Source organism: Mesoplodon mirus (genome assembly GCF_964341445.2).
Source record: "Mesoplodon mirus genome assembly, chromosome: X".
Lineage (NCBI taxonomy): Eukaryota > Metazoa > Chordata > Mammalia > Artiodactyla > Ziphiidae > Mesoplodon > Mesoplodon mirus.
The window spans coordinates 94,871,437-94,890,372 of record NC_138981.1 but is presented as its reverse complement, the minus strand read 5'-3'; the positions used below and the strand labels follow the sequence as shown (position 1 = coordinate 94,890,372).

Genomic DNA, 18,936 nt, shown 5'->3' with positions numbered 1-18,936 from the left:
CTGTATCTTATCATCCACCCAACAGAACACATGCTGCTGTGAATGAGAAAGCTTCCTATGGGCTTACATGGAAAGCTCTTTAAGACACAGTGCTAAGCAAAATAGTAACAGCAACAAAAGAGTTGTGTGGTATGCTATTTGTGGATGTGTGTGTTAAGAAGAAAATAAAATATTTTAAAAACTTACTTATATATACAAAAAAAGAGAAATTCTGGGAGGATATGCAAAAAACAACAATGGTGGTAACCTGTGGACTTGTTGCTGGGAATGGGGGAAGGGGTGGGAAGGTGTTTTTTCACAGAATGGCTTTCTGTATCTTAGATACAGAGCTATATAAATGAATTACACAAGAAAAGAATCAATAGGAAAAACAAGCTGATGCTATGCCCCTTCTTAAAACTTTCACTGGCTTTCTACAGCTCTTAGAATAAAGGCCAAACCCCTGACCACAAAGCCCTCCATATCTGCCCCTCAGGCCCAGGGTCATCTGCCCTCCCTCCAGTTCTCCCTCCTGCTGAGGTGCTGGCATATCTGCCATTTTGTCCAGTTACAAGGATTCACCTCCCTTAACCCTACACATACCTAGTAAACTCCTACTCATCCTTGAGATCTCAGTTGAAATGTCACTTCCTCAGGGAACTCTCCCCAGAACTTCCATACTAAGTCAGCTTGTTTTGTTCTAGGCTCTCATAAAAGCATGTTCCTTTCCTTCAGAGTACTTAGCTCAGTTCCAACTATACGTCCATTTGTGTGATTACTGAATTCACATCTGGCTCCCCCCAGTACATTATGAATTCTATGAGGGAAGGGGTGGGGTCTGATTTTCACTCATCAGGGCCCCCCAATGACTAGCACAGAGGCTAGCAGAAAGAGGGCACGTGTAAATATGTCGCTATGGTTTGAATGTTTGTGTCCCCCAAAATTCATGTGGTAAAATTATAACCCCCAATGTGAACGTATTAGGAGGTGGGGGCTTTGGGAGGTGCTTAGGCCATGAGGGTGAAGCCCTCATGAATGGGATTAGTGCCCTTATAAAAGACACTCTAGAGGGATCCCTCATCCCGTCCACCATGTGAGGGCACAGTGAGAAGGAGCCAGCTAGGAACCAGGAAGAGGGGCCTCAGAAGAAGGTGACCATGCTGGTGACCTGATCTCAGAATTCCCAGCCTCCAGAACTGTGAGCAATACATTTCTGTTGTTTAAAAGCTACCCAGTCAGTAGTATCTGGCTATGGCAGCCCAAGTGGATGAAGACGTATGTGTTAGATGAATGGATGAAATAGATGCGAGGGTAGGGATGATTCCCAGGTTCTACCTGGGGTGACTGGTGGTGCTACCTGTCAAAAGCTGCAGGAAGAGAAGCAGAGCTGATGGGGAAGATAATGAGTGTGCACAGACAAGATGAGCTTATGATATCTTGACTATCTTGATATGATATCTTGAGTATCAAGCATATCTTGAGTATGCTTGAGATATTCAGGTGGAGATGCTTGAGTTAACAACATGAAAAGGAATCTCCTAAGATTCCGGGCTGCAGAGGGCAATGTGGTGGCCATCGCTGCACAGACTGGTGGCTAAATTGTGTAAGCACGTGAGACCATGCCGGGAGTAGCAGAGCGAGAGGTGAGGCCAGAAGAGAACTCTGGGGGAAATAACAACTCGGAGGACAGAGGAAAAAGAACTTCTGCAGGAGACTTGGGAAGGCATGGTTGGTGAGGTGGGCAAGCCGGGAGAGGGGGGGGATGTTGGAAGCCCTGAGAGAAGGATATTCCAAAAAGGAGTGTTCAACAACATCCAGTGTAGCAAAGAGTGCGGGCAGGATGAAGCCTGAGAGACGGCCATTAGATTTGGTCACACAGTTGTTGGTAATCTTTTTTTTTTTTTTTTTTTTTTTTGCTGTACGCGGGCCTCTCACTGCTGTGGCCTCTCCCGTTGCGGAGCACAGGCTCCGGACACACAGGCTCCGTGGCCATGGCTCGCGGGCCCAGCCGCTCCGCGGCATGTGGGATCTTCCGGGATCGGGGCACGACCCCGTGTCCCCTGCATCGGCAGGCGGACTCTCAACCACTGCGCCACCAGGGAAGCCCTGTTGGTAATCTTTAGAAGTGCTGTTTCCACGAAGAGGTGGGCAGTGTGGGTAGACATCAGAAGGCAACGTTCTGATGAATGAAACGTAACTAAAAAGAGGGCTCATCAGATGCAGACAAGAGTCACTCAAAGTTACGTCCTACAAAGTGAGAGAGTGGCATGGACATATATACACTACCACACGTAAAACCGATAGCTAGTGGGAAGCAGCCGCATAGCACAGGGAGATCAGCTGGGTGCTTTGTGACCACCTAGAGGGGTGGGATAGGGAGGGTGGGAGGGAGGGAGACGCAAGAGGGAAGAGATATGGGAACATATGTATATGTATAACTGATTCACTTTGTTATACAGCAGAAACTAACACACCATTGTAAAGCAATTATACTCCAATAAAGATGTTCAAAAAAAAAGTTATGTCCTATTCATGAGGTAATTTCGGGTAGTAAACAGATAAACATTTTGTTTTTAATTTAAACGTTATATAGTTAAGGTGTATTAAAATAGATAACCAGTGTACTGAATCCAGGAATTCACAGAGAGTATAAGGCTTCTCTTAAAAACAAATATATCTTAGGAAAAAAAATCAACAGATCAAATATTACATACATAATAATATAGGTGATTACAATGAATAAGGCAAAACTTATTATGTCCAAAGAACTGAAATTCAGGAAATATTGTTTGGACTATTTTTTAAAGATGCTTAGCTGACAGGGAGGATGAAAGATGGAGTTGTGTGGAGTTAAAGTTTTTTAGAATAGGGAAGACTGAAAAGCCAGTAGTGAAGCATTGAAAATCCAGATAAACAAGGGACTTATTGATGGGATGAGGTTCCAGAGGAGGTGGAAGGGATGCGAGGCAACCACACCAGGGTGTGGGACCAGCCATGTGCAGGAGGAACACCACTCCCTCCTAGACGGGAGGGAGGAACCTAAGGATGGGTGTGGTTAAAGAAGCTTATCAAGTGGAGAGAGGTAGGTAGTTGAGGGAAAATTCACATCAGCAAGTCTATTTCCCCAGTCATTTGTTGGGAGAACATCTACTGAAAGTGGCGAGGACTGGAAGTTTGAATAGACTGGACAGGAAGTTTGGGGAGGGCGGTAAAGCTTTCGCATATGACTTCTGAGGGCAGTGTGTGGAGGAGCCGGTGAAAGAAAATAAGCGAGCGATGCTGTTGACAGCACAATTATGTAACAGAGACCATGGGATTTCTGCAGCCCAAATCTGAGTGATCTGCGAGATTTTCTCAGTAGACCAAGACTGGACACTGGGATTAGACACTAATCCCAGTGGCTGGGACAAGGGAGTGCGATAGTCTCAGGAGCTGGTGAAGGGAAAGTTCCAGTAATTGGTCATAGTGGCACAAGCTGACTGGGGAAAAGGGGAGGTTGAAAGGAGTAGATATTTGGGTCAAAGAAAAGGACATAAAGGCTTATGATCTCAGATAGAAGAGCTTTAGTGGAAAGCAAGCACCAGGTGGCTAAAGGGGATGCAGAAGTCACTGCAATTAAGAAGCCCAAACCTTGAGAAACTGGGGGTGGGATGAGTGCCCCTCACCGGAAGGCTCTCAGGATGCTGGCTAGAGTTGTAATGAAGACAGTGAGAGAGCCATGGGCCAAAGGCATGGCGGGATGTGGGAGAAGTGACCAAGAGGTTTAGGTGGTGGTGGTGGTAGTGAAAAAGAGAGATGGTAGAGGAGAAAGCACTGTCACAGAAGGCAGAGATGGAACAGTGGTCTGGAAGAGACAGTGGACAGCCAGGCGGCCAAGCGGAGAGAACAGCCTCCATTAAAGGGAGTTTCAGGCAAGAGCTGGGAGGACTTTGTGTTCTGTGAAGAGCTGGGGGTAAGGGTGCAGTTGCCCACGGCCAAAGTCAGAGCTGGGAGGAAAGGAAAGAGAAATAAAGAGCCCGACTGGAGGAAGAAAAGAGCAGTGTGGACAGGGGAGGTCACGTTTACTGTGGTGGTGCCGAAGGGCTGCAGAAATGAGGGGGGAATGAGATTCCCACTCAGCACCCCCCAGGCACCCCCAAACCACAGGAGAAGCGGGACCTTGCCTTTCAGGGAAACAGGGTTCCCGGGCATGGGAGGTACCTCAAGGAGAGCTGTCTGGCCTTGGGTAAAAACTCCTGAGCCAGCTATCTCTGCAAAATCACAAGACTTTTCTTATTAGGGAAGAGAAGCCCCAAACTCTCAGCTTTTTGGTTTTCAGGGAATACTCTTCCCACTGTTCACTCCAGATCCACGCCCCCTCTGCAAGGCCTACATCCAAGGCTCACGTGAAGGTAAAACCAACCTCAGGAAATCCAGATTTTTTTTTCCTCTATATGCTCATAATTTCCCCTAAGTGAACAGCAGATGACAGCAAAGAGCCGGAAAGGAAGTCAAAGAGCACACAAGAGCCCAGAAATGGTAAAGCAGGGAAGGCGAACAAGGCTTCGGAAATCCTATCACGCTCTCACAGTTGCACCTGTCACGCTGTATTACACCTGTCTGTCTTCTCTCTCAGACAGGGACTCCCTGTGGAAGGACTGGGCCTTTCTGGTTCATCTCTGATTCCCTAGCACAAATGCTCTGCACATAGTAGGTGTTGAACAAATCCCGGCACACCTCGGAGTTACTGCGGGTTTGGTTGCAGACCACGGCCATAAAGCGAATAGCGCAATAAAGTGAGCCACATGATTTTTTTGGTTTCCCAGCACATATCAAAGTTACGTTTACATTATACTGTAGTCTATTAAGTGTGCAACAGCATTATGGCTAAAAAACCAAAGTACATACCTTCATTAGAAAATACTTTATTGCTAAACAATGCTAACCATCCTCTGACAATGCAGGGTTGCCACAAACCTTTAATTTGTAAAAAAACAAAACAAAAACAAAAACAAAACACGATAAAGCAAAGTGCAATAAAATGAGGTACGCCTGTCTGTGTTGAGTGACTGGCTGAAGCAGGGTGGGCTGGAGGGCTGATTCCCAGCCTGATGTGGTCAGGAGACACACATCTGTCTTTTAGGACAACATGGTGTGTGAGAGAATCAAGGCCAGGCTTTGAATCCAAGCTGTGGGGCAAGGTACCTAACCTTCCTGAGCCTTGATTTTGTTTTTCCCTCTGTAGAAGGAGGATTTTTCACCAGGTTAGCTGTGATGGGGACGTACACAAAACATGCCTAGCACAGTATCCTGCACAGAGAACGGTCAACAAAAAGTAGCCATTGATAGTTACACCGTGGTTGCCATTAGTGTTACTAACTATTACAGCCTCTTTTCAAGGCCAGGCACCAGACGAGAGGGGAAAGACTCACTCACAGTAAACAAATAAGTAAACTGGAACTAAGACTCTGGAATCCCTACTTCCTTAGCTCAGTTCCCCCAAACAGTGCAGCAACAGATTCAACAGAAGGCTGCAGTGGACTCAGCCACTGCTACAAAGTGTAGCTTCCCAGATGGTGAGATTTTTTGAAGAGGCGGGGGATGTAGAGGCTCCTGGGTAATTTCCGTGTCAGACCACTCTGGCTCGGCCAACTGACAGACTTTTATGGCACCTCAGAGCACAAATAGGTTTAACTAATAGCCATGCACATTTGGCCAGAACTTGCATCCCACACCTCAGAAACCAGGAACCATGAGTGGTGGGGCTCTGGAGGCCTGGGACAGCTTCCTGCCTGGTTCCCTTCCGAATGAGTGTATCTCTGAGACTTAACCTATTATTAGGAAGCTATTTCCTGTGCCACAGGGGACAGACCTGAGAAATGGCACAGGTCACCTAGATATTGGAACGTCAGACCTCTCTTAAAGCTCAGTGGGGAAAAAGAGTGTGTTTAGTGCAAATTAAAAGGAAGTGCTCTTTGACAGTGTGCGACCCCAAGTGGCTATACAGGGTAAAGACAGCCTCAAAGAATATTTAGAGACAGGTCCTAAGAAGAGTCCTAACTGACAGAAACCAGGGACCCTTGACTGTAAGTAGACTCCATGGAGAGCAACAGTTCCCATCCTCCAGCATGTCCCCCGGTTGACTGGTCCTTGAGGCTCCCTTGTGCCAGAAGTTCTTAAGATTTGCTAGAATTCCTGAGTTAGAGGAAGCACAACTTCCAAACGATCTCCCAGTGGGTTTTAGGATCCATGTGGCTTCACGTGATAGAAATGAAACTCTTGCTGCCTGGGGGGAGGTTGGTCTCCCAGAAAAGTCCCAGCAACCAAGATAGAGAGTCTGGTGGCTCTGACTAGAAGAGGATGGTACAGGGCCTTCCGGGAAGGTCAGAACATCGAGAAGGGGGCTCTCACAGCCAGTCTCCCCTTCTTGTTTGTCTCCTACACAGTAGAGGGAGGGGATAATTTAAGGGTCATTGTGAGGTCACAAAGAGATCAGCTTCCTGACCAGGTTGGTGGTCTCTCCCCTCATGATCAAATGAAGATTTTCGATGCTTTGTTTTACATGAAGGTCACTACTCTTTCACCTGCCTCTTCCCTCAATCCCATAATCCCAGTTTCTGGACTTCTTGCCCCTTTCAATACCTTTTTTAGTTCTGAGAGGATGGGTATAATGAGCAAAAGCACAAGGTCCTTCTCTTCTTCTACCCTATGCTGCACACTGAGGCCGGGAGAAGGCACAAGCAGAAGCGAGTGACAGAGTGTGTGAGGCTCCGCGAAAACCCAACGCCACCATGGACGAAGAGCCCGAGGCCTCGGCCCTAGGACAGGCCGTCAGTGGCACCGAGCTCACCCACACAAAGGATGGTTCTGGAAAGCCACCAGGCTCTTTGCGGGCCTCATCTGTGCCTGTTTTCCCACTGCCTGGTGTCTGCACAGACACAGCAAGGCAGCACCTCAAGATCCCGATAGGCACCCAAGAGGTTGTGAGGGCCCCAAACAGAAGGGTGAGGCTAGGTGTCGGGATGGCACAGGGGCGGGGCTTGCTGGCCTTACCTCCTTTCCAGAGCAGGTAGATGGGTACCACGTAGAGCATAACATGCTGAATGTAGTAAATCTCCAATTCAAAGGGGAGCTGTAAGGACAGGAGAGAGAGAGGTGTTTCAGAGCAGGAAGCACTCATTCCAACAGATTCTGAAGTTGAATGCGCTCGCTCCCAAGGACCCACATCTTAGCAACCCCACGCACTTCAACCAGTTCAACTCCCTTCGCAATTAGAGAAAAAAGAATGAAATGAATATACCTATGACCTACGCTGGCATCTTCCAAAGTGTATTTTGCAGAGATGGTACTTGAAAACTGCTCCACTGAGAAAGTTTGGCGAAAAATTTAAGAAACGTTACCTACAATCTATCCCCTTGGAGATTCACCATGTATATTAGTGGTAGATTAAGGACCTGTGGGGTCTGTGCAAAGAAGAAGGCTGCTTGGGCTTCTCTGGTGGCGCAGTGGTTGAGAGTCCGCCTGCCGATGCAGGGGACGTGGGTTCGTGCCCCGGTCCGGGAAGATCCCACATGCCGCGGAGCGGCTGGGCCCATGAGCCATGGCCGCTGAGCCTGCGCGTCCGGAGCCTGTGCTCCGCAACGGGAGAGGCCCCAACAGTGAGAGGCCCGCATACCGCCAAAAAAAAAAAAAAAAAGAAAAAAAAAACGCTGCTTAACACTGTTTATCCAAATAAGTGTGGCCCAAACTTATTTAGCCAGTGCCTTTGTAAAAAAATAGCACTTAATGTTCTGCAGAAATATACTTGAAGAAACACAAGCTTGCGTCACTTCCTGCTCCTGGTGAGTAGCTGATGGACTACTTAAAAGCTCATTTCTCATTTGACATGAAGAACATATGGGGTAGGATTTATTATTCCCATTTTGCAGATTAAAAAATATTGATTGCCAGGTCTGGTTAGGTCTAGATCCAAGAATAAGAGTTTCTCCACTGGATACTTGGGGTCAGTCCAGGGTTAGCCCTAATTTTGGGTGAAGACCAAGCAGCTGGGCCAGTTCTGGCGTGGCTTGCCAAGAAGAATGTCCCCACCCTCCTTCCATCCAACGTGCCCACTCATTCACTCCTGTTTCCCATCTCTCTCAAAATGGAAGCTCTAAATTACCAAAGCAGAGCGCGCTTTCAACCTGGCACGGGGACCGTGCTGCAGCGCTTGGCAGTGGGGGGAGAGTGGAAACAGCTGAGCGTCTAACTCAATTTTGGGAAAAGAACTGCAGCTGCTGGCAAGAGGCCTGGCCTCCGGGGCTTACACAGCCCTACATAGACACACACACAGATACACAGACGCACACCCACACACCTCCCCCCCCACACTGCCAAGGGGAAGCCCAGAGAAACAAGGACACCCAGGGCAAGGGTCAGCTGCCTCACTGTGCCCAGCAGGGTGAGCGCAGAACCAAACCTGTGAGCTCATGAGAGGACCCAGTTCTGGGCTCCCGACACCCAGGAACCCAAGGGCCCAAACCAAAAGATGGCACAGCTCCCAGAATGGGAGCTGAGATGACTGCAGACCCTGGACAGAGTCACCGGTTTGGCTCTTGAAAATAAAAACCCACGCAGAAGGAAAATTTCCCAAGGACCCAGATGATGCTTGACTATTAGTTTATGCTCGCAGAAGGAAATGTAAAATCCCAGAAAGAGAAATGAGGTTGCAAGCGTCTCTGTAGACCTCGCTGGAGTAGCTTTAAGGGGTCATGGGGTTTCACAGTGGAGGAAACCACCAGCAGGAGGTAACTTTGGAGGCCTGAGAGGCCCACGGGGACCCTCAGAGTAACGTGGTCTGGGACCACTCTACTATCTTAAATTAACTGACTGGACTGCGGTCACACAGAAAGCAGACAAGAAGGCAAAGGTCTCGGGAAGGCTCAGGTCTCTGGCGCCTAAGGGACTAGACCTCTCCTTGAAACGGGGCCTGGGGACCCAGGCTGCTCTCCCACAGCAGGGAGCAGAGAACTGGGCTCACCCGGGTCCCAGCCAGGTCCCCAAGCAGTATCCCCCTTGCTGAAGTCTCAGACTCCAGCCACTATTTACCCACCTAGACTCACGGTGCCCACTTGCTTTCCCTTCCCTCACAGCCCTTCTAGAAAGCAAACTCCCCACCAGGCAGGTCCAGGGAGGCAGTTCAGCATTGCGGCCCCAAGCGAGGACTTTCAAGTCTGCCAAATTCCTCTTCTAGATTTGATTCTGTCCGTTAATATCCCCGTGGCCTCGGGCAAGTCACTTAACCTCTCCATCCCAGTTTTGGCACCAGTAAAATTAAAACAGTTATGCTGTTATAAGATTGCTGTAAAAACATTTTAAAAAAATTTTACTAAAACAAACATTTGTAGAATCCTTATTGCACGCCAGGAACTATTAAGCATTTTGTTAACTATCAGTTCACCTATTAATTCACCTGTACTGTTCCCATTAACTCCACTTTACAGATGAGAAACTGAGGCACAGAGAAGTTAGATAACTTACCCAAGGGCACACGCCTCATCTGGTGACAGAGCCAGGATTCAAACCCAGGCAGTCTGGCTCTAGAGTTTATACTCTTAGCTTGTACCCTCCCCTACCCCATGCCCCGCTCCTTCCCTCCCACAAAATCCTGACACCTGGGAGATGCGCAGGGGAGATGCGCAGTGGAGCTGAGCCCCTGTTAACAAGGGAAGTGGTAACAGAAGCACATTAGCAACAACAGGATCAGCAATTGCCCTCCACCTGGGGACTGGGCCCAGTTCCTCCCTGTTTACATGATCCCCGCCCTCACAGTGGCCAAGCTTGGCCTGCAATACAGGTCTCTCAGCTCCCACCGGGACTCTGGAGACACCTCAGTCACAGATCTCAGCTGGGGTGGCCAGGAGACGGGCCCCATCAGCAGCGTCTTTCCTCTGAGGGCAGCCTCTCCCCCTATTCCAAGAGTTCTCTACCTCAGAAGGATACAGAGAGTGTTCAACTAGGTGTGGGCACCGCTGACAGCTAAGGCCAGGGAGAGGAAGGGAAAGGGATGAAGGAGAAGGAGGGCAATATAAGAAAACCACACAAGTGGCAGGGAAGGGAGCTGAACGCGCGCAAGAACCTACCAGTGGACATTTAATAACAAAGAATATTTAGAAGGTACTTATGTACCACGCATTGCGTTAAATACTTTCATGTGTCTTATCTCACTTAATTATTGCAAGATACCCGTTCCATAAACACTATCTGTAAAGTGTCTTACTTCCCCCAGAAGAAGTTCCACTTGGCTAATTCGTCTCTGCCCTCCAGAACGCGCGCATCTGGAACTCGAGTCTAATGTACATATCTGGGCTCCTTTTCAGCTGGGGGATTCCCGAGGCTTTAGACAGAAAGTCCTACATCACTGCAATTGAAAGCCAAAGGCAATAAAAACATTTTAAGCTACATAAGTCATAACTTCCTTCCCACGTCCAAGTCAACATCTTTTTTCAGAATCAAAAGAGTAGACTGGTAAAGTTCTCCAGGCCTCTGGAATCGGACTGGCTGAAATATGAAGCACACAGGTTCCATCCATGGCGAGATCCCCGACCTCCTTCCTACCGACCCTCCCCCCTCTGACAGCCACACCACCACACTCTGCTGTGAAGACCGCCTATCCCAGTGTGCCGTATGTCCCTGGTTACTTCCGTTACCATGAGAAGCCCAAGACTCCCAGGTCCCCGCCCAACAGCTGAACTCTAACCTCCATATGGCTCTCTACAAGCCCGAATCTGAGACTGCCTTCCACTGCTCCCCAACACTGGAAACCCTTCCCCTCTATCCTCTGGAACCCACTATCATTTGAAAAATCCCCTCCATCTTCAAACTCTTCTCTGAGTGGTCCCTTGACCTTCTTACTTTGATGAAAACCTGGTCACCCCTCTGAGGACACAGCTATCCCTACAGCCCTCTCAAGTGGTGGGTGCTTTCCCTCCCATGTCACCTTGTACCCCTGGGCCAGGAGGGGTCCTGTCTGCCCCTCAATGCTGTCTCCTTCCTAACTGCTGCCCTGATGTGAACCTTATGTTGTCAGTCCCTCCCACCCGCTACTCTCCTTGTAGAACTCTGGACCCTCCCTGTCACTGCCATCCAACATGCCTTTGTCAAAATTCCCGTGTTTTCAATATTTAGCACACACCGGTTTCTAATGCCTTGAACTCCATTCCCCGTGAGGGTCTCACCTCCATCTCACCTCAGCCCTTTATCCCCAGGTCATACCTGTCCTGCCAACACCTCCAACGCTTCCATAAACTCTGTCATGCACCCCACTCTCCAACCACCACCTCCTATCTACCCAATCACTCCGCGCCCCTCACATCTCGACTAATAAACCTCCACCTTCACTAGGACCCACATCTCCTGACCCTCCACTGTTTTGCTGGCCCTCACCTACCTCATGTCCTCACTTCTATACTTGCCCATCACTCCCTTCCATACATTTTCAACCCTTTTCCGTGCCTCTACCATGCAAGTAAGCACGGCTGGAGAAAAATGTGAAGCTATGCTGTTAACCCTTGAAATTCATGACTGCAAACTTTGAGCGGGCCCTTAATGCGACCTTATAATCCAACTACATTCAAGTCCGTTCACTCTCCTCTCTCCTGGACGATTCCTATCACTATTTCACAACTTCTCCTGTGTTCCTCAAACGTTCCCCCATCCTCCCCCTCGGCTGGTGGCATGGCTTTCTAGTTCATTGGGGAAAAGGGGGCAACCGGAAGAGAACATCAACAAGCTCCCACCTCCACATCGCCCTCCTCCCTGCACCGTCCCCACCCATGCTGCTGGCTAAGGCTAGTCCCCATTCCTGCACTAGATCTACTCGGGGATGCACCACCAGCAATTTGTCTCCTTTTTCACTGGATCATTCCCATCAGAAAACAAGCTACAAAGTCGTTCATCTAGAGACAAAAGTTCTTTTTTTTTAACTTCTCTATTGGAGTATAATTGCTTTACAATGCTGTGTTAGTTTCTGCTGTATAACAAAGTGAATCAGCTATACATATACAGATATCCCCATATCTCCTCCTTCTTACGTCTCCCTCCCACCCTCCCTAAGAGACAAAAATTCTTGATCCCACTGCACCCTCCAGCTATCACCCCCATATCTCTGCTTCCCTTTATAGAGAAACTCCTCAAATGGTTTGTCTCTCCTCACTGCCATCATTTCTTCTCCTCTGAATTATCCTTCCATCTGCTCCAATCAAATTTTCATACCTACTACACCCCAACCCCCGAAATAGTTTTGATTGACGTTACCAATGACCTCCATGCTCCTAATTCCTCTACCTATTGGAGGGGCCCAGAACCAAGTCCTTGGCTTTCTTTTCTATCTACTGTCACTCACTAGATAATCTTATCCAGGCTCCTGGCTCTAAATACCATCTATATACTGATGACTCCCAAATGAATATCTCCAGCCTAGAGTCAGGCTGTTAAGACTGAAATTCTAGCTCCATCATCTAGTTGCTATGCAACTTTGGGCAAATCACAATCTTGCTGAGCTTCGGTTGGCTCATTTGTAAAGTGCGAATGATAATAGAAGCTATCTCATCAAGTTGTGATGAAATTAGGTGAAATAATTCGTGTAGAGTTCCTGGCCCAGTGCTGGCATATAACATGTACTCAATAAATGCTAGCTGTTATTATCATCCTCCTCTTCAACATCAATGCAGCCAGTGAGTGGTAAAGCCAGGATTTCAACTCCAGCCATCAAGACTAATACCAGGTCTCTCTGGGTCAAAAGCTGGACCTCATTTCACCTCACTATTCTGCCCTAGCAAGAGCCTCCAGCAAGAGATGGTGGCACCTGGGCCTGCCCACAGCCCTAAGTCACAAATCACTATTTTATCAGACGACTACTAGGATAACTTTAGCTTCCCAGCTCAATCCAAGAGAGAGTTTCTCCTGGACACTTCTTTAGTTCTCAAAGGAGTATCAACACTGCTCTCCTCTTCTCACCCATGACAGTCTCATTCTTACTCTCGGCCAACCAATTAAAAAAATCATTTACTGAGACACTCCTAGGTGGCAGATAATGTGTCTGGCTCTGGGTACACGGCAGTGATGAAGACACAGTCCCTGCCCTACAAGAGCTCATAGTCTGGTTGAGAAAGCTAACAGATAAAGGGATAACATCAGCGCAGCAAAAGAGCATGGAAGGACCTGTATATCAAGCACTGGATTTGGTTTGATTCTTCTTTAAAAGTAGGGATGGTCCTGTACAATGTACAGTTGTGCAGAGCTCCAGCTGGTGGCTGTGTGTCAGGGACTGGGAATAGAAATGTCTAAATCAAGCTTGAAGGCAGAGGCAGAGAGAGAACAGAGGATGCGCAGGTTTGAGAGAACCTAAGGAAGTTGAATCACCAGGACTGAGTAACTGACACAGACGGTGGGGGGGGGTAAGCAGGAGTGACAGGACAGGTCAAAGATGACCCCCAGGCTGAAGGCCTAGCTGGCTGGTGGGATGTTGGGACTCCTCCCTAAGTTGGGGTCGACAGTCAAGGAAGCAGGTTGGAGGACGAGGGGCATAAGAAAAGCTGAGACCGGGCTGAGTTTGTGAGCCCAGTGTGAGAACCTCGCAGAGATGCCCATAAATCAGTGGGAAAGGGGGTCTGGATCTCAAGGAGGCTGGAGAAGATGAGAAGAGTTGAAAGGTAAATGATATACATGTATATGAAATGCAAACAGAGAAAAGTAAATGGATGAAATTCTAAAAGGCTTAGAAATGCTGATATTCTCTTTATGCACCCAAATAGAACACCCTATGCAGCCCACTTTGCAGACCCCTGTCCATGGTACTCTTTCAAGAGTGAATGGATGGCGAGAGATGAAAGTCGTAGCTCAAGGAGAGTATTGATAGAATTGTGAGAGACTTGAACATAGTTATAGATGGAGGGAAGGAGCCAGTGGGGAGAGGGAGGCTGAAGAAGCAAGAGGGGCAGGAGGCACTGGATGGTGAGAGGTTGTGAAGTGGAGAGGAAGGCTGGGAGCCAGAGCACATAGAGAAGCGTTAGCCTTGGGCTCCAGGAAATGAGGAGGGAAGGACGAGCTGAAGTGAGAACAGCTGCATGGGGGAGGGGTGTGCTGGGAGTGGGGGAAGTTCACAACCCAGGAGCTTCCCCTAGCCAGCTGGGGACTTGTGTTACCAAAAGGGTCCACGGCTGCTGATGAAGTGCAAAGTAAGGATGGGTGGTTACAAAGAGAGGATCTTGCTCTCAGCTGAGCCCCAGACTGTAGCCTCTCCAAAGAAATCAGAGAATCAAAACAGATTATTGCTATGGTCTGAATGCTTGTGTCTCCCTCAAATTCATGTCCGATGGGATGGTATTAGGAGGTGGGGCCTTTAGGAGGAGATTAGGTCCTGATGAAATCGGAGGCCTCAGAGAGCTCCCTAGCCCCTCCTGCCCTGTGACCCGGAAAAGGGTCTGCACTTGACCCTGCTGGTACCCTGATCAGACTTCCAGCCTCCAGAAGTGTGAGAAATCGATTTCTGAGGTTTATAAGCCACACAGTTTATGGTATTTTGTTATAGGAACCTGAACAGACTAAAACAATAATCTATCTCCCTTCAAGGGGAAAGGATGCAGCCTTTGGTAATTCTCCTGCCAACCAAGTTTGGCTTTGGAACACTTTATTTTCATTAATTGACCACAGACTTCTACTGTGGCTACTGGTGCCTCAAACTCTTTGGGACTAAATACCACTTGTTAGAGGAGCCACAAAAGGAATGCCCGCAACCTAAAAATCAACCGCAATACATTCACAGACCAGAATACCATGCTGCCATGAAAAACAACAAGGTGCCACGGAAAACAGACAAATCCCGGATGTGGAACATTCTGCAAAACAACTGGCCTGGATTCACCAAAATGTCAATGTCATGAATGAGAGGGTGGGGGAACTGCTCCTAGCTTTTAAAAAGTGAATAAACAAAACCTGAAGACAGAGAACAAAAGCAATCTTGAAACCTGACTGGATCCTGATTTAAAAAAAAAAAAAACAACTTAAAAACCACATTCCTGGGATAACTGGGAAAATTTGAATATAAACAGATTATTAGATAAAGAAGACAGTATTAGAGGATTGTTGATAATTATCTTGAGTGTGATTATGGTATTGTGGATATACAAGAGAATGTCCTTTTCCCTAGGAGCTGTAGGCCGGAAGTATTTAGAACTGAAGTGTCAAGATGTCTGCAATTTGAGGGGAAATGATTCAGCAAACTTAGAGAAAGAGAGAAAGAAAGTGAATAGGGAAAAACAGTAACTGTTGAATCTAGCTTGAGGGTATACAGTCATTGTTCACTATACTTTTATTTCAACTCTTCGGGATGTTTGAAAATTTTTATAAGAAGTTGGGAAGTTTTTAAAATGTAAATAAATTTAAAGAAGGTAAATCTATATGAACTAATATGGCAAAATCTTAAGGTATAATTAACTGGAAGAAAAAACAAGGCGCAATCATTTTGGTTTTTTTGCTTGTTTTTGTTTTTTTTTAACATCTTTATTGGAGTACAATTGCTTTACAATGGTGTGTTAGTTTCTGCTTTATAACAAAGTGAATCAGTTATACATGTACATATATCCCCATATCTCTTCCCTCTTGTGTCTCCCTCCCACCTCCCTATCCCACCCTCCCTATCCCACCCCTCCAGGCGGTCACAAAGCACCGAGCTGATCTCCCTGTGCTATGTGGCTGCTTCCCACTAGCTATCTCTTTTACATCTGGTAGTGTATATATGTCCATGGCACTCTCTCACTTCGTCCCAGCTTACCCTTCCCCCTCCCCGTGTCCTCAAGTCCATTCTCTACGTCTGCATCTTTATTCCTGTCCTGCCCCTAGGTTCTTCAGAACGATTTTTTTTAAGACTCCATATATATGTGTGTTAGCATACGGTATTTGTCTTTCTCTTTCTGACTTACTTCACTCTGTATGACAGACTCTAGGTCCATCCACCTCACTATAAATAACTCACTTTCGTTTCTTTTTATGGCTGAGTAACATTCCATTGTATATATGTGCCACAGCTTCTTTATCCATTCATATGTCGATAGCCACTTAGGTGGTGCAATCATTTTGGAGAACAATTTGTCAATATTTATAAAAAATGTTAAATACCCGTTCACTTTGACTCACTAATTTCACTTCTAGAAATTTATACCAACAGAGACACTTGCATGTATGAACAAAGCTATATGTATAAAGATGTTCACTGCAACATTATTTGTAATAACAAAATAATATCTAATAACAAAAAAGCTAGCTGAATGTCCACTGGCAGGAGAGTCATCAAAAAATACTCTGGAAGATTATCTCTGCAACCATTTACAAAAAAGGAGGTACAACCATTTGTAGGTAAAACAGAACAAATCTATATCGAACACAGCATGATCCTTTTTGTAGAAGAAAAAGGCCAAATTAGTCTTTGTACTTTTAGATGACTATAAATACACAGGAAAAGGACTGGAATGATATTTACCAAACTGGGTGGGGGAATAGGACTGGGGAGGACAGGTTGGGATAGGGAAAGGGAGAGTTGGATTCTATATATTTGTATAGTTGGATTTTTATGATAAATTAATGCATTAATTTATTAATCATGTAGCCGAAAGTTTAAAAGTAAAAAAAAAAAAAGGTCACAAGAGGAATGTACACCTTAGCAGCAATTATCTCTGGGGAGTGGGTGGAGGAGAACTTTCGTGTTATATTCTTCTTATCTCTGTATTGCAGGCATCCTTAACCAAGAGGATGCATTAAGCTATTAAGAATGATTAGTGTGAATTTTTTCTACTTTTTAATCTGAGCACATTACAGACCCCCTCCCAAGTCCCTTGTTCTCACTGTATCTTCCTTTGTGAGCCCACTCCCAAGCCCCAGTACAGACAGATGCCCACAGTCCTACCAGGCACATGGAATTCCATCTTACACTCAAGGTCTGATGTGGAGGGAGGGAGGGGTGGGCAACTGGCACGGGGGAACTGCTCCTTCCTTTTGGAGTCCAGATCCTATCAGGCCTACTCCTGACTTCCTCCTCGGTGCTCAGAGCCTTCCAGAAGGAGAGCAGGAGAGCAGAGTTGTGGCTGCTAGCCAGCTCCCTAATGTCAAACAAAATGTTCTGAGCCCATGAAAGACGTTGTTTGCTCTGGTGGTGCAGTGACTTGTGTAAGTGTATTTCCTGGTACAGCAGCCCAGGCCTGGCAAGCCCACAGAACTTTACTGAGTGGCAATTTCGGGGCAGTCAGCCACTGGCTTGCCTGCAAGGCCTCCCTTTGCTTGGTTAGTTTCCTTTAACCAAGGTGACAATGAAACCTGGTAGCTCCTCTCCTCTCACCTCTAACAGACTTAGGAGCTGCTGTCTATCATCCTGGGAAACCACAAAGTGCCATTCTTTAGTACTGTTGCTGGTATCAAAAGTCATTTCTGAAAAGGCAGGGAAGAAAACTCCGGGCTTCTGACCAAATAATAATAATGATGATAATAATAGTAGCAGTAGTAGTAGTGAGAGCTAACTTTTGAGTACTGCCAGGGGTTATGTCATAACAAGTCTGTTGCATTTTCCTGAGCTGTAATGATGAGGAGGAGGATGGAGATAATGACAGTCATAATAGCTTATACTTACTGACCATTATGGGCTGAGTTGTGTCTCCCCAGAATCCATATGTTGAAGTCCCAACCCCCACTACCTCAGAACTTGACTCTTTGGAGATCCTTTACAGAGGTAATTAAGACAAAATAAGCTTATACGGGACCTTATTACATATATATACATATATATATATATATATATATATATATATATATATATATATATATATATATATATACTGGTGTATATACATATACACCAGTCTGACTGGTGTCTTTATAAGAAGAGAAGGTTAGGACCAAAGAGGGAGGCCCTCAGAAGAAAGTAACACTGCTGAAACCTTGACCTTACACTTGTAGCCTCCAAAACTGTGAAGAAATGTTTCTGTTGTTTAAGCTTCTCAGTCTGTGGTATTGGCGATGGCAGCCCGAGGAAACGAATACACTGGCCAAATGCGTGCTATGAGCCAGGCACTGTTTTAAGCACTTCACAAGTATTAACTCCTTTCATCTTCATCACATACTTATGAGGTAGCTCCTATTTTTATTCTCCAATTTTAAGATGAGGAAATTGAGGACAGGCCAGTTTCTTGTAATAGCAAGATACTGGCAACAGCCAAATGCCCATCACAAAGGGAATGAAGAAAGACACTGTGGTATGTTTCTGCGATGGAATGTTACACCACAGTGAAAATATAACTACACTTATACTCAATAATAGCGATGCATCTTACAAATAGAATGTTGAATAAAATAGGCAAATCCCAGAAGACTACATACAACATAATACCCCTTTTATGAGGATCAAAAAGCAAGTACAATTAAATAATACCTTATTTAGGACTGTTTTACATATATAAAATATTACATATTTTATTATATATAATGTATATTATAGATATATATATTTTTTTCTGTGTACATGAGAAGAGGGATAAGATTACTTTTAAAAAGAGAAAAGGAATAATAGCCAAAATTGAGGCTAGTGGTTCACAGTGGTGGGCATGGACGTAGGGAGCAGGGTGGGGGAAGCACACAGGCTTACATCTGTAAGTTATTATCAACGTGGCAAGTTGTTGGGTTGAGTTCATAGTTGTTTATAATACTCTCCATGAATAAATAAATGTAGTCATGAACAAAATTAAAGCATGCCATGAATGGACCAGTGCTGAAACTTGTTATGAATAGAGAATTATAAATATGATTTATGATTTAAACAGACCCTTGCACCAAAGGTCTGTTTAAAAAGAAAAAGCGATAGGGGTTTCACTCAATAACTTGCCCAAGGTCTCAAGGCTGAGCCAGGAATGTGAACCCAGGCAACCTGGCTCCAGAATGCATAATCTTAACCACTGT

General features: G+C 46.2%; 1 protein-coding gene across 4 annotated transcripts in view; it reads right to left on the bottom strand.

The window, feature by feature from the left end:
- Positions 1-18,936, bottom strand: part of TMEM164 (transmembrane protein 164) — a 165,496-nt gene that overhangs the window by 27,119 nt on the left and 119,441 nt on the right. For all 4 annotated transcript variants that reach the window (XM_082609038.1, XM_082609039.1, XM_082609035.1 and 1 more), the window contains one exon: positions 7,012-7,090. In XM_082609038.1, the coding sequence (XP_082465164.1) occupies positions 7,012-7,090 (79 nt within the window). The remainder of the gene's footprint in view (positions 1-7,011; positions 7,091-18,936) is intronic.